Source organism: Sprattus sprattus (genome assembly GCF_963457725.1).
Source record: "Sprattus sprattus genome assembly, chromosome: 19".
Lineage (NCBI taxonomy): Eukaryota > Metazoa > Chordata > Actinopteri > Clupeiformes > Clupeidae > Sprattus > Sprattus sprattus.
Window position 1 is genome coordinate 10,193,824 of NC_137917.1, and position 14,867 is coordinate 10,208,690.

General features: G+C 39.7%; 1 protein-coding gene across 1 annotated transcript; it reads right to left on the bottom strand.

Moving 5' to 3' along the window:
- Window positions 1–272: 272 nt before the first annotated feature.
- LOC308380120 (fucolectin-1-like) lies at window positions 273–12,114 on the bottom strand (the record flags this gene model as incomplete). The annotated part of the gene is made up of 4 exons (XM_080857393.1): window positions 273–423; window positions 8,118–8,400; window positions 8,830–9,032; window positions 11,909–12,114. 4 exons carry the CDS (start codon window positions 12,112–12,114, stop codon window positions 273–275), a joined length of 843 nt encoding a protein of 280 aa, XP_080713519.1.
- Between the last annotated feature and the right edge of the window lie 2,753 nt (window positions 12,115–14,867).

The window sequence follows — 14,867 nt, forward strand, 5'->3', positions numbered from 1 at the left end:
GTAACTAGAACTGTTATCATCTTCAAATTCTTTTTTAAGGTAGGCTCATATGGTCATGTGAAGGACAGATACACACACCCATCGTTCCTGCTTGCAATCCAGGTTGTGAACTAGTTCTGTGATTCCCTACATCAGACCACCCAACAAGAACGTAAGAAAAGCTTTCACAAACACTTTTTTTTAAATGAAAGTGTTAGCCCATGACATATTCAGCACAACATTTGCTGTGATTTGAGAGAAGTGTAAGCTATCCATCGCTTTTTCCCTGGGCTTTAGTCCAGCAGTGATCCATACACCTCCACTTCACAGAGTATAAGATACTGTGCACGTCCTGGAATCACCACGGTAACATAGCGTCCCTCCATCCCATTACACTCAAAGGTCTCGGAAAAACCAGCGGTAATAGAGGAGATTACGGCACACCTGAAAAGGATATGGTTAAAAAAACTCACATTAATACAGGGTCCTTGAACATGAGCTATACCATTATTTCATTGTTTTAGTCAGTATTCCAAATAGTCTAGTTCTGTCAGAGGTTTTGTATAGAGTAACGGATGACTCAATATGACTTGAACAAGAACAGCGTATCTTATTTTCTTTTCTTTGTAAATCTGTATGCAGAAATGCAGTATTTTGCAACAATCTGCTATTTGTTGAAGCATAGTTTTATAAGCAACTTGTACTAGTATCATCATCTGATTCATTTTCATGGTGTATGGTTATGTGAAGGACATAAACACACTTGTCAATCCAACTAGCTACATAGGGTATGCACTATGCAGTTATATCGCCTGGGTCAGACCACCGCACAAAAGCATAAACAAAGCTTTCACAGCCCAATATCATTAACTATATTGCCAAAAGATATGAGTGAGGTTTCTGCATGCCTGTTAGGCAGTTATATTTCCAGTTATATTTTCAGAACTCCTCACTGCTGCTTTAAATGTGTATTACCGGTACATAAAATAATAAATGCTCAGTATAATTTGACATTAGTAGTAGTTTTTATTATGCGTCATTACTGACTAACAGAATAGATAAGTGACAGAGACAATGAGTCTGATGATTGGGACTAATGCTGTGCCTGTTGGGTCTGTTTCTATAAGGCTGTGTTTACACTACAGGTCTTAATGCCAAGTTCTGATTCATTGCCTAGATCCAATTTGTTTTGACCACCTGTTTGCATCTGCCTTTAAAACTGACCCATATCCGATTCCTGTGTTTACACTTCCTTAACACTTAAAACAACCCACATGTATACACGTTTGGTTACTGAAACGAAAGTAAACAACCAGCTGGCACAGCAATGGATGCAAACAAATTAATAAGCATCTTCAGAGGTCTGCAAAATAGTGGTCATAATTTAAGGCAGAGAAGAAGAGGAGAAGATGAGAGCCCTTATTGCTTGTGAAAGTAACAATACACGTCATTAAAATGCGGAACAGAATAAGATCCTCGTATGATGTATGAATATCCGATCTGTCCGACAGTCGCACTGGCAGGTATTCTATTAATATATGATTTATTTCCACATGAGTGACCCCCAAAACGGAACTAAGAATATCTGATTTCATGTGCTTTCTTCCTGTTTACACATAATATATTTTCGGTCTGTGCCACATGTGAGCCAAACTACGGAAATGGGTCACTTTTCCCAGGCAATGTACTCGAAGTCTAAGAGATACTCAAGACAGCATGATTGTCAGGAGAGCTGAAGGGGGAACTTAAACTTGACATGACATTGAGCTGAACAGAGATCTTAAGATTCCTCAAACATATATTTTTTGCAACTTTTTAATAATTTTCCTATTCCAGTCACACAAATTTGATAAAACAATGATTTGTTTGTTATCATGACAGACAGTGTGTTAACCATATCACAGTTTATCAAATAAACAATCACATTGTGTTATTGTTTACCTTGAGGTAGCGCCATAACTGTGAATCCTGACAAACCAAGGAAGATAGTCAGGAAAAGTGTCCCCATTCTGGTTAGAAAAAAATATATATTTTAGCAGTCATTGCATGAGACATATTCTCTGGAATGGAAATCAGTCTCTCCCTCTCTTTCTTTCACATACAGTTTAATATACGATGGCCTCATAATTGAAGTCTGAGCCACAGACCTGAAGACTGATTGAACTAAACAAAAAGGAAAAACACGAAATAAATGACTATGTTATTAAACTAAATATTATCCATAGGAAAAGGATCCCTGACAAAGTGCTACACTGTTAATACAAAACTCAACAACTATTTACTACATGTGATGTCATGGAAGTATGGAGAGAATTTCAAAGCTTTTTTCAAAGTAATCTATCTCTCTCTCTCTCTCTCTCTTTTTTGTTCACACACACACACACACACACACACACACACACACACACACACACACACACACACACACACACACACACACACACACATACACAAACAGACACACAAACACAGACAAAAACACACACACACACACACACACACACACACACACACATACACAAACAGACACACAAACACAGACAAAAACACACACACACACACACACACACACACACACACACACACACACACACACACACACACAAACACACACACAAATACGCACACACTGAGATTGAGGCCTGATTTTTCCAGGTAAAACTCACTCAAATTAACACTTAGAACCGTCAACTTCAGAATGTTGTTGTCGTTGTTTATTTTGTTTATACTCTGGGGTGCCTTGTACATTTAAATGAAATTAAAGCATAGATTGTCTCTGCATGGACATAATGGAAGTAATTTCCCTCTTACCTTGACATGGTCTCTTTCTTTTGATAGGTGTTGGAGACTTGTGTTTCTCTGAAGAAGTGTTAAAGTGTTGTATGGCTTAGAAGCTTTCGGACCTATTTAAACCCCATCAGCCAGTTGTTATCTATTAACAACACCTTCTTAATTGAGGAAATTCTTGAAAATACGGTCGTCAAAAACAAAAAAGCATACAGTTCATCAAAGAGATAATAGTAGTCACGTTCTGCCATGCCTCAGCAGCAGATGGACCTTGTATCTAACTATTCAGTCAGCTACTAAGATAAGATAAACACAAAGGGTACAATAAGGAAACCATTTTTATTTTGATGTTGTCCAAAAGCCCAAATACAGAGAGACACACACACACACACACACACACACACACTCACACACACACACACACACACACACACACAGACATACAAATATTCACCGGAAATATAGTGTGGGAGATTTTACAGTGTTACGTTGTTTTTATTTGCTGGCAGTTTATGCTTAAACTTCACTTTGTAACACCAGCTGAATTCCAATAATAATCCAAAACAAATGGAAAGGAAAGTGAACAACATTTACTAATGTTTCTCTTTACCATGGTGTGTGAGTTTATGTTAGTACTTCTGACAATAATAACCTATTGCTCACAAGTATGTAACTCTTTCAGGTGTTCTGTGATCCCCTCAACCCCTGCTGGGAAGGGTCCCTGGGTTAACCTTTCACTATTAAACTGAATAGCATCCATTCTGGCAAAATGCTACACTGTCAATACAAAACTCATCAACTAACATGTGATGTAATGTGAAAATATGGAGAGAATATTTAAAAGTTTGATTTTCAAAGTTATCTGTCTCTCACACACGCATACACAAACACATATGCACACACACATGCACACTGAGCTTGATGACTGATTTATCCTGGTAAAACTCCTATAATCACTATAAATAAACACTCAGTCCACTTCCGAATATTTCAGTTGTTGTTCAATGTAGTTAATTTTGTTTCGGCATTACTAGGAGTACTTTGCACATTAAAAAGAAATTAAAAACATAAATTGTCTCAGCATGGACTTAATAGACATGGTCTGCTTCTTTTCATAGGTGTTGGAGAACTGTTTTTTCCTCTGGAGAAGTATTGATGTGTCATATGGCTTAGACGCCTTCTGACCTATGTAACCCCATCAGCCAGTTATTATCCATTAACAAGTCCTTCTTAATTGAGGAAATTCTAGGCCACTATCTAGATTGCTCGTAAATATGGTTTTCAAAAACAGGAAACGTAGTGAATAAAAGAGATAATAGTAGCAAAGTTCTGCCATACTTAAGGACCTCAACAACAATTTGTCTGAGTATCTAGATAATCAGTTAGCTATTTTGATCAGATAAACACAAAGGGTAATAAGAGCATAATTTTATTTCAGAGGTCCAAAATCCCCAATACAATCACACTCCTTTGACTTGAAAGTTGATAGTGCTTATAAGACTTAAAAGTGCTATGTTTTCCTGTCAAGTATGTGTCTACTGTTATGTGCGACCTGTCATGTATGTCACCAATGGCATGGCAAGAAGATGGTTCAAACATGCAGTCACACAGTGATCTTCGGTTGTGTCCACAGAAACCCTTCATTATTCAAAATGGCATTATTTAATTGAGCTGCCATAGTTTGTTAGGGAGGAGTTCCATAGAACCTTTCATCCATTGTGTCATGACATGTCAGATATCCAAAAGAAAAACTGCATAGGAACTGCAAAATATGAATATGACACAACATTATATTTCTGTTTATTGTTTAAATTGTTTTGTTTATTTTCATAAACCGTTTTGCTTGCTTTGCAGTTTAGCATGTTAATGTAAATCAAGTGTGAAAACTGGCATATGAGATTTTTAGTCTCTCCATATTGTTTTTTTGCATTACAGTTGTCCATTTCATTGGTTTTTAATTTATAACATATCCACACAAAGATATAACACATGAGATTTTATGATTTCTGTAACACAGAGAAAAGAGTGGGTTAATATAACTTGGAAAGTCTTTTAATACAAATAACAAATGTCATTAGCATGTTTACTTTCCCTAAATATGTTAATATCAAGGACAAACTGAATTTAAAACTGCTGATTGGATTTCATTAGCCTGGCCATTACCAGCCTGTGACTCTATTTCATTCCGTCTTTCAGTCTGGGCCAACCCAATGCATTTTGGTTTCCGAGATGGGCGGGTGCTTATCTTGAGGTTTAAAATCATTGGAGTTCCCTTAACCAATCAGCAACGTTTAGTAAGCATTCGGTAGATTAAACTCTTCCCAAAGCCAGTTGGGAGAAGAGCTACGACGTCCTTTCCAATCATAAAACTTACAAGAAAATACTCTTGTTCTCCTTTTAATTTTCTGATGTTCTCGAGAGTTGAGACAACTTTTCCGATAGCTTTTCGTGTCTTTTCCTCCAAAGCCAGTTTTGCGTCACAGCTCTGAACTGTTCGCTGATTGGTCCTGCAAAATTTTGAGTTCTGGAGACGATTGTCAATGGGGTTGAGCCAGACTGAGTATGAGCTTGAAATCAATTCAGGCGGAAATACGTAGGCTGGTGTCACCAGGCTAGGATTTCATATCAATGTTGGCTAAATTAGTGTATATAATGTGTATGTACACTCACCAATCATGAAAAGATAATGTACGTATCTCGTCAGAATATCTAAACAGGTCCTCCTTGTGTTTCTCACAACGTTACTCTTTGTGAAAAAGAGTCTGATGAGTGATCCATATTTACTCTAAAGACACATCTATAGTGCCATAGATGGTAACCAAGGTTCCCAAGGACACCTCGGTTCCTGCACACACTGCTTATCATGACACCCTGTGGAAAGGAGTTGATCTGCTGAGAATTTACAGAGGGGTCTCTGTGGTCATCACCAACAGAGGAAACAGCTGCTCAGAGAAACTGATTGGAGCTGAGTTTAGGGTTGGCAACTCCGTCAAATAAGGTAGGAGACAGTCACCCAGTGTAGGTGGTGTGTTAGGTTACCCCAATTTGACATTTGTATTGGTGTATGATATTGCAAATTATGTTTAAAAAAATAGGTCTGTGAGGTGGAGGTGCATGGATCACCACTAGACTAAAGCCAAGTGATGCTGCAACAGACAACACAAACCATTCACTACATACCTAGAAGACAGTCATTGGATCACTGAGTTGTTTAAAACATCTATGATATAATAATCATATAAAGTGTTGATGTAAAGGCATTTGTGTCACTCTAAATGACTGAAATGAAAAAAAATGAAATACTGTAGGCCGTATGTGTAAACAAATGTCCCATTCCTGCTCCTGTGTGTTAAATACACACGGGATATAAAACAACCATCACAGATTCACAGACTGATGAGTACTGATCCGATCATGGTCCCCCAGTAAAAAACATCCCCTTCATCAGTGCACACCAGGAACACACATGTGCCAGAAACATGTGGGGGTTATTTTTGACATGCCTATAAAAGCAAGAAGCACAGAAAGGGACACAACTCAGCAAAAGTCTGTTAAGTCTTTTATTTAAAGAAATAGGCAGCAGTTTTCCAATCCAAAAATTCTAACACACAGCAAAGAACTTTTACACAAAAGGTTAAACCAAAAACAAAATTCTCATCAGCACCTAAACTGAGTATCAGAGGAGAATAAAAGAGACTTTATATGTCTGAAGATTCCTGCAAACCAAAACAAAGATCTCATCAGCACTAAAACTAAGACTCTCAGAAGAGAATATAAAGGACTGATGATTCCTTCAAACTTACAATGCAGACCCATTAGGAACTCAACAGGCACACCCTGTGACATGGACACAGGTAATCAATGCTAACTGCAGACTGAAATTGTTAGCCATCTTAAATAAACACTGCGCTTCTGTTCTGTATAGGTAATGCAAGGGATGTGGGCCACAGGTGGATTTCTTGAAGCTAGGAAACTGAAAACTGTTCTTTGGCGCCAACTGGTGGCACCACAGGATGTGAGGTAAACTTTACTGAAAGGACTGCTGTTCTGATTATTTTGGCAGAAGAGTTAATAACTTAACTACACAATACTTGAAAGGAACAGAGCACAGACTCCCAGTAGGAAGGGAAACAGTCAACATGACAAACTGTGGGAAGAAGTGAGAGTCACCATTCAGATGACTCGTCTTCCCAAAGGCAGGCCTGAAACTACTAGTAGAATACCGGGCAGCTGGCAACAAAAGATTCACTTCAATCAAAAACTCAGGACAGTTGACAAATTGAATTTATAATTATAATGTCTATCTCCACTTGAAGTGAGCGTCCTAGAAGTTTTGCAACCACATCTGTCATACATGTATCATTAACACTAGAAACATTGCTGCAGTGGTGTGACAGTGAATATACTGATCTCTGTCCTCTTTTAACACATTTTGTAAATGACTTCAGCGTTGAATTAAATAAACTGTGTGCATTAATTCACCACTTTTTTAGGCATGTTTTTATAGGTAACAAGAACTGATATCATCTTCAAATTAATTTTAAGGTAGGCTTATAAGGTCATTTGAAGGACAGATACACACACCCGTCGTTCCAAAAGAAATGATTTAGCATGCTAGGTTAGGATTGCTAGTTTTCGACCAACCTTTTACAACCCAGGGCGAACTGGTTTAAACTGGTGGCAACTCCAACATTCTATCCATGCAATATTAGTGTAATTGCACTCATTGTGAAAATGGATGATTTGTTCCAACAGCTAATCATATTTAAATAATATATGTGTAAGCCTACCAGTAATTCATTATTTTTAGTAACATGAACAGATTCTATTTTTATAAATGAAAGTGTTGCCCATGACATGTTCAGCACAACAACACATTTGCTGTGTTTTGAGAGTAGTGTAAGCTATCCATCGCTTTTCCCTGGGCTTTAGTCCAGCAGTGATCCATATACCTCCACTTCACAGAGTGTCAGGTACTCTGCACGTCCAGGAATCACCACGGTAACATAGCGTCCCTCCATCCCATTACACTCAAAGGTCTCGGAAAATCCACCAGGAATAGAGGAGATTACAGCACACCTGAAAAGGATATTGTTTTTTTTTGTTTTTTAACGCACACTAATACTGGGTCTTTGAGCATACCCTATATCATTCTGTCATTGTTTAAGTATTCCGAATAGTCTAGTACTGTCAGAGATTTTGTGCGGGGTAACGGATGGCACAAGGTGTAGTTAAAAATAATGCATGCCAAGGATAACAATACAAAGGGCAGCATGTCAGCCCAGAGCTACTTTGGTGTCAACATGGTGTTGGTGTTAGATATAGCCATAAATTGAAATACCAATTCTTACCTGGGGTTGTTGATGCCGTTGTTGTCCAAAGAATTCCCAATTCTGATTTCAGCTCCATTCAGTCTACTGGGAACACTGTCCACTGTGTTGGTGATTATCACAGAGAAGACTTTATATTTTTGGAGCAAATCCACTCTCCACCAAGGGTTGAGGTGAGCTTCTGTGGTGCTACAGGAACCATGGCCATATATGCCGTCACGATTCCCATCAATGGCATTGTTTGCAAAACCATTTTTATAAAGTTCTGACTGAGTTGCTTTCCCTCTTAAAGCCACATTCTCACCTGCATGGAAATAATAAAAGATCACTGACAAATGAGCAACTAGGCTAAGAATTATGTAGTTAAGAACCATGTCCTGTCTGAAGTGGTTGAGTATGTTTTTTGTTTGAATAAATAGTTTTCAACCAGGTGCATTATCTCTCATCTACTGCTTTCCCTATGCTTATATTGCATCAGATACGATTGGCATGTTTTCTAGACAGCTTTGACCATGTGCAGAAAAGTATACTGTATGTGTTTAGTTGACAGGATGTTAATGCATCTTGATCTTAAATAAGACATTTACTCTTCCATTTCATTAACTGAAAAATCTGATCAGGTGTGGGGATAATGAAAATTACGTTAATTTGAATAGTTTTAAGGCTTTTCTTAAGCCTAAATGCTTTGTGTATGTTGTGATGTGTATGCTATATTTAAAAGGACAATGCGTACCATTTGGTGCTGGATAGCCATACACCTCCACCTCACAAAGCATCAAATACTTCTTGTTTCCAGGCAAAAAAACATTAACATAGCGGCCCTCCATCCCTTTATCCCAGCTGACGGTGTGAGTTCCCCCAGCTGGAATAGAGGATATAACCCCTGCCCTGAAAGTGAAGTCAACAGTTATAGTGTTTTGTGTGAAATATTCTGCGCTTTTATACGAAAAAAAATTGCCTTGTCTCGTTGTTCTCATGATTAATTGCTTTGACAACTATGCCAGGACAGAATATCTCTATTAATTATTTACTTATTTCATTAATTGGTTGATTAATTACTAAATACAGTGCACTCCTTGCATGCAATTGCAACATGTTACAAAATTAACATGCAGTTTGGGTCAAGGGTTTAGGGTACATTGAACCTAAAACTGACATATTCACTTTACAAACCACTTACTGCAATACAGTGATATCAGGGCAAGGAGGCTGAAGAGTAATCAATATTCATTATCACTTTCTTTTGTCAGTACACAATAAGATAGGATAAGATAGTGTTTTTACATTTGCAGCTTCTCATTGAAATGAACCGTGGGCCTATGCATTAGACATTCTGAAATCACCTTTCTACCCATTCACTTTCGATCAGTTAACAACGAGAGAAAATTTGAATCTTACAGTGGATTGTGATTGCCATTGTCCCGCAGGGAGCTGCCAATACGAATCTGAGCTCCGTTGATTCCCTCAGCGCAGCAGTCTCCTCTGTTGGTGATGGCCACTGAAGTAATAATGTACTGCCTCAGTAGATCAACCCTCCACCAGGGATTAGTCTGTGCATCAGTATGAGTGCAAGATCCATGATAAAAATTTGAGTCACGATTTCCATCTATGGCATTTTGGGCAAGACTGTGCCCATCCAAGGAGTTTCCAAACAAGTCTGACTGGGTGGCCTTTCCATACAATGCTAAATTTTTAGCTGTAAAGAAATATTTTTCACAACAAAATTACTTGAACAACAACAGTGTATCATATTTAGTTTTCTTTGTTAATTAGTGTGTATGAAATGCAGCATTTTCCCATTTTATAATTATTGAAGCATGTTTATATAAGCAAATTGTACCGATATCTTCTTCTCATTAATTTTCATGGTGAGTGAGAGGTCCGCTTCGAAATGAACTTGCGTCGACATGGGCGGGGGCGGAACAGAGAAGGCGTTTCTCTGGCGCAAGTGGTATTTTGCAGTTTTCAAAACAACGCCGTGCGCCGTGCGCCATTGACCAAAAAAAAGCTGGTCTAATGTGAGGCGCAATGTCTAAAGTCTGTAACGCGTATTCAGAACGCTATTTTAAGGGCGCATGTGCTTGCCCGCACAGTATAGGACCTGTAGGCTACACTTTACTTCTGTCGTCTTCACGAGAGATTTACACCAATTGTTTGGCAAGCCATATATAATTACAAGGAAAATAAAGTATTTACCACATGAGGAAATCATTGTGATATCCGTATCCAAGACTTTTTAAAACTAGGCATACATCTAGCGTACACAATTGACCCAAATGATTCAGGTTAATTGAAGCTGCGTGACATTTGATTTATTGTATGGCTTTGTTGCATTTATTTAATGCCAGTATTATTATAAATCTTGTAAACTCATCTCTGTGTATGTGGACTTTATTTATGTACCTTGGGTTTGGTCAGCTGGTGCACTGGCTTGGGTGCCGATTTCCATGCCCCCAAATCCCTGCACGCTCTCAGGCGTGAGGGTAGACGTGGCGATGTCCTCTGCTGCCGTCAGATCCTGGGTCGAGGCAGATCCACCTCCCGTGAAGCCACGAGAACATGTGTTACCTTCCAGCTTGGATGTCCCACGTCTCCGGACGTCATTATAGCGTTTTCGGCAACGTTTTCGGGTGCCCCGTTGCAGAAACAATCACGGCAATATCTTGACATGCTTGCTTGACTTTGTTTACTTTTGGAGGGTTTCTCGCATCCCCATATCTATCTCCCGGCTTTTTACAAAGCCATACAATAAATCAAATGTCACGCAGCTTCAATTAACCTGAATCATTTGGGTCAATGTGTAGGCTACGCTAGATGTATGCCTATTTTTAAAATATCTTGGATATGGATATCACAATGATTTCCTCAAGTGTAAATACTTTATTTTCCTTGTAATTATATATGGCTTGCCAAAAAATTGGTGTAAATCTCACGTCGGTCTCCTCGGCTGTGAACTTTTCCGGTCTTCCACCAGGTCATTCCGCCATCAAAATAACAAGCCGCTATGGACTATGCGCTCCTCGCTCTTAAAGGGAATGTGAGATGACGCTCGGATTGGTTTATTGCATATTACGCCCAAACCACACCTATGGCTGAGTAACCTCCTTTGGACCAACCCTTTTGACACTTGCGCTGGACGCAAGTGTGTTTTTTCCGCCGTTAAAATAGCAACTGCGCCATAGAGCCGCCCACACAGCTACTTGCGCTTGGCGCCGTCCTACTTGCGTTTCTGATCGGCAAGATAGGGCCCAATGAGTCTGATGATTGCCCAAGTAGTTGTACTGCGATGACTGAGACGCCTGTTTATTCAAAGCCAAATTTTCTGTGAGAGAGTAAAATGTAATATAGCTGGAATGTAAACTAAGTCATCTTAGTTAAGTGATCTCGGAAATGTTTTGTTTTGTAGTATTTGCTAACTCAGATTCCATGCCGACAGGAACAGGCACATCATTTACTTCCACCTCACACAGAGTCAGATGCTGCTCGTACCCCCTGCTGAATATATTCACATAACGGCCCTCCATTCCATTGGAAGGACGTGCTGGCTCTCCCTGCTGGTATGGAATAGATAACCGTGCATCTGTTCGGGACAGTAAATATAAAAGACATTCATAATTTGTATATATTTAAACACAATTGACATGATTCAATTTGCCTGTCTCAGTAATGATGGGATTTTAAAGCATAACTATTCCACATTGGTGTTGTCATCTTTGGCAAACACGCCAATTTAAGGTAATAAATAAGAGAAAAAACACAAAAAGGCATATCTGAGGAAACCATGCTCATGACTCCATATAATCAGCTGGTACCTTGGGTTGCTGTTGCCGTTGTTTTCAAGGGAGTTGCCAATGCGGATCTCAGCTCCGTTGATCCTCTCAGCACAGCAGTCCTCTCTGTTGGTGATGGTCACGGTTGAGACTCTGTATGCCTCCAGCAGGTCGACCCTCCACCAGGGGTTGGTCTCAGCCTGTTTGCGCACAGGAGCCGTCCTGGGGCATCCCGCTTCGGTTCCCATCGATGGCCTTCTTGGCAGCAGTGGAACTGTTGAACGTGGATGACTGAATCGTCTTGCCTCTCATAGCCACTGAAATCAAGGGCAAGTGGGTCAAAGTGACTGCAATTATTTATCATGGCATTTATATGACTATTATACTATTATATGACTTTAATGCTCTGTCCTTTTGGAGAAATGCCTCAAAACAGCTGAATAAACACAAGAAGTGTACCTAATGCAGAGGCTTCAGCAACACAGAAGCCATCTCCCACAAGAAGAATCAGAAAGAGCAGACACAATACCTAAGCTAATAACCACTCTGGCATAGCCTGGATACCAGCCTGAACTCCGCCCACAACATTTTTGGTCTGGGAGATTCAGTCTGGACTTGAACTAGTTGGGAGGGTTTAAACGGCTCAGAAAAGTGATCTGACCAATCAAATTGTAAGGACGGGCTTTATACGTTGATGGACAGATATAGATAGAATATACATCGAACAAAGATGGCGCCTTCTCGGAAGCTTAGTGGGACATATTTTATATGATTTAAGCTATCTACACGACTTTTTTTTATGTCTACATTGACTCGGTTAGTTGTGTATACGCAAAACGAGTGTTGCCGAGGATTGTAGGTCTTAACTGAAGCACTCTAGACCAGTGGTCCCCAACCACCGGGCCGCGGACCGGTACCGGGCCGCGGCCCGGTGGTTGGGGACCACTGGTCTAGAGTGCTTCAGAGGGATTTGTTACCGGGCCGCACAGAAAGAATAAATAATTCATATAATTTCCGCTGTATTAATTATTGGAGTCTGAAAGGTGTTTTATTTTGAAAAACTACCGGATTTTCCCGGACGTAACATTCGCCTGTGCCTCTAGTCACGTCAAGACGCTTGTCTCGTTCACGTGATATGTCACTCAAAAAAAAAGCCCCCAAACTAGCGAAAATTAGTAATAAAACAAACATCTTTGGAGAGCTTCTTTGCAAAGGTGAAAAGGTCAACTAAGGAGTCAGAAGAGGAGCCTACGACCTCAAAAAAGAAAGCTTCTTTTAACAGACAACACATCAATATGAATGGATGACGTGACTAATAAGTGGTGTAAAATGACACCTTGAAGCCGGTCCGTGAAAAAAGTCCCTACATTAAACCGGTCCGTGGTGCAAAAAAGGTTGGGGACCCCTGCTCTAGACCATTATTGATAGGTTATGCTAACGCGTAGACAAAAAAAACATTGAAACAAATGGTAGCTTCTAGCCTTGAGTGCTAATTAAGTAACGTGAGCAGGCATATCTCAACAGATATTGACAGCGCATTTATTTTGAAAGAGGAACAGAGAAACGCGATCAAGGCATTTGTCGATTGAAAAGATGTTTTTGCCGTCCTTCCTACGGGATCAGGTAAAAGTTTAATCTATCAGATGGTAATACTACATTGCTCTGATTGGTTCTAGGTATCCAATTCAGCGAAGAGGAATTTTCTTTCCTGGTTCGTTGAAACACGCCCCATAATCACAGCCCAAGGGTTCGGTCTCAGACTCATATTCTGACTAGAATTATGAGTATGACATCGTCAGGCTAACTCTGGCAGGCTGAGCCTCAGGGAGTGTATGGATGCTGCCTCATGCATGTTAAAATCAGCCATACCACATCCAGACCCTTACACACACACACACAAATACACAAAGGAGCCATATGTTCAGTGGACAGCCTGAACAAGACAACAATAGAGATATCACACTATAAGGTAGGTTTTATGTCTTCCTCTGGTAGTCTCTTCTGACCAATACAGTGTTGGCTTTCAAATAGCCCTCAACAGTGCTCCGTTGTTTGTGAATAAATTAAACACATGTATCCCAGGAGTTAAAAAAAACAAACACACCACAGATAGTGTGTCTTTGGCATTTAAATTACTGAGAACTAAGAACTCCGGTAAGGGAAGCGTCACACACTTACGAAGGTCTTTGTCAAAGTGTGTCAAGGTTTGTTCTCAGAATAAAGTTGGCAACTCTGTGCCGGGTTCAGTGTGGGGTATTTTTTAAGTATGTGAGTGCCAAGCCCTCAAGCTATACAATTTACAACTTGGACACAGCCAAGAGTATAGCCTCAGAATTTCAATGTGGATCACAGAATAGTATTTTTGTTCTTAATTAGACAAAAGTGAGGGGGGATAACCATAGACATAAAGGGGGGATAGCCATAGACGTAAAAAGCCTGGTTGTGTTATGCATTAACATTCGATTATTACTCCATTTTTTCATCTCCAGTACTTCATCTGTAAGTGAGAGGGTGTCCCTGTGCAATGAAAGTAGTCACTGTGCTCTAATGGAAATCACAAAACAAAAAACACTTTATTTGAGGCAAATGCTTAAAACTCATGTTATAAGGACAGTATGTGGCATAATTCCAAATATGACTTCTGTGGTGAAGTGATTACATGAAGCTGATTTTGACAATGAATTACAGTGGCCATAATCGATCGGGGAGCTGACAATAGTAGTTGTCTAAGTTAACAGTGAAGAGTGACATCAGTGAAGGCTGACTTGCCATGAAGACAGCAGCTCTTGGCTGCTTTTCAGACACCAGCTCTGTGCTTCTCATTGTTAGACAGATGGAAGCCAATGTCATTAAAAGAAGCCATTGTAAAATCACTATGAAGCTAGCTTAACTTATGAATGTCTGCTGCAATATTTCTCTGGATACCACAGTTTTCTGTGTTGGCCAAAGTTGACAGTAGATTAACCACTTCAGTAGATCAAACCAAGGGTCAAGGCAGGCA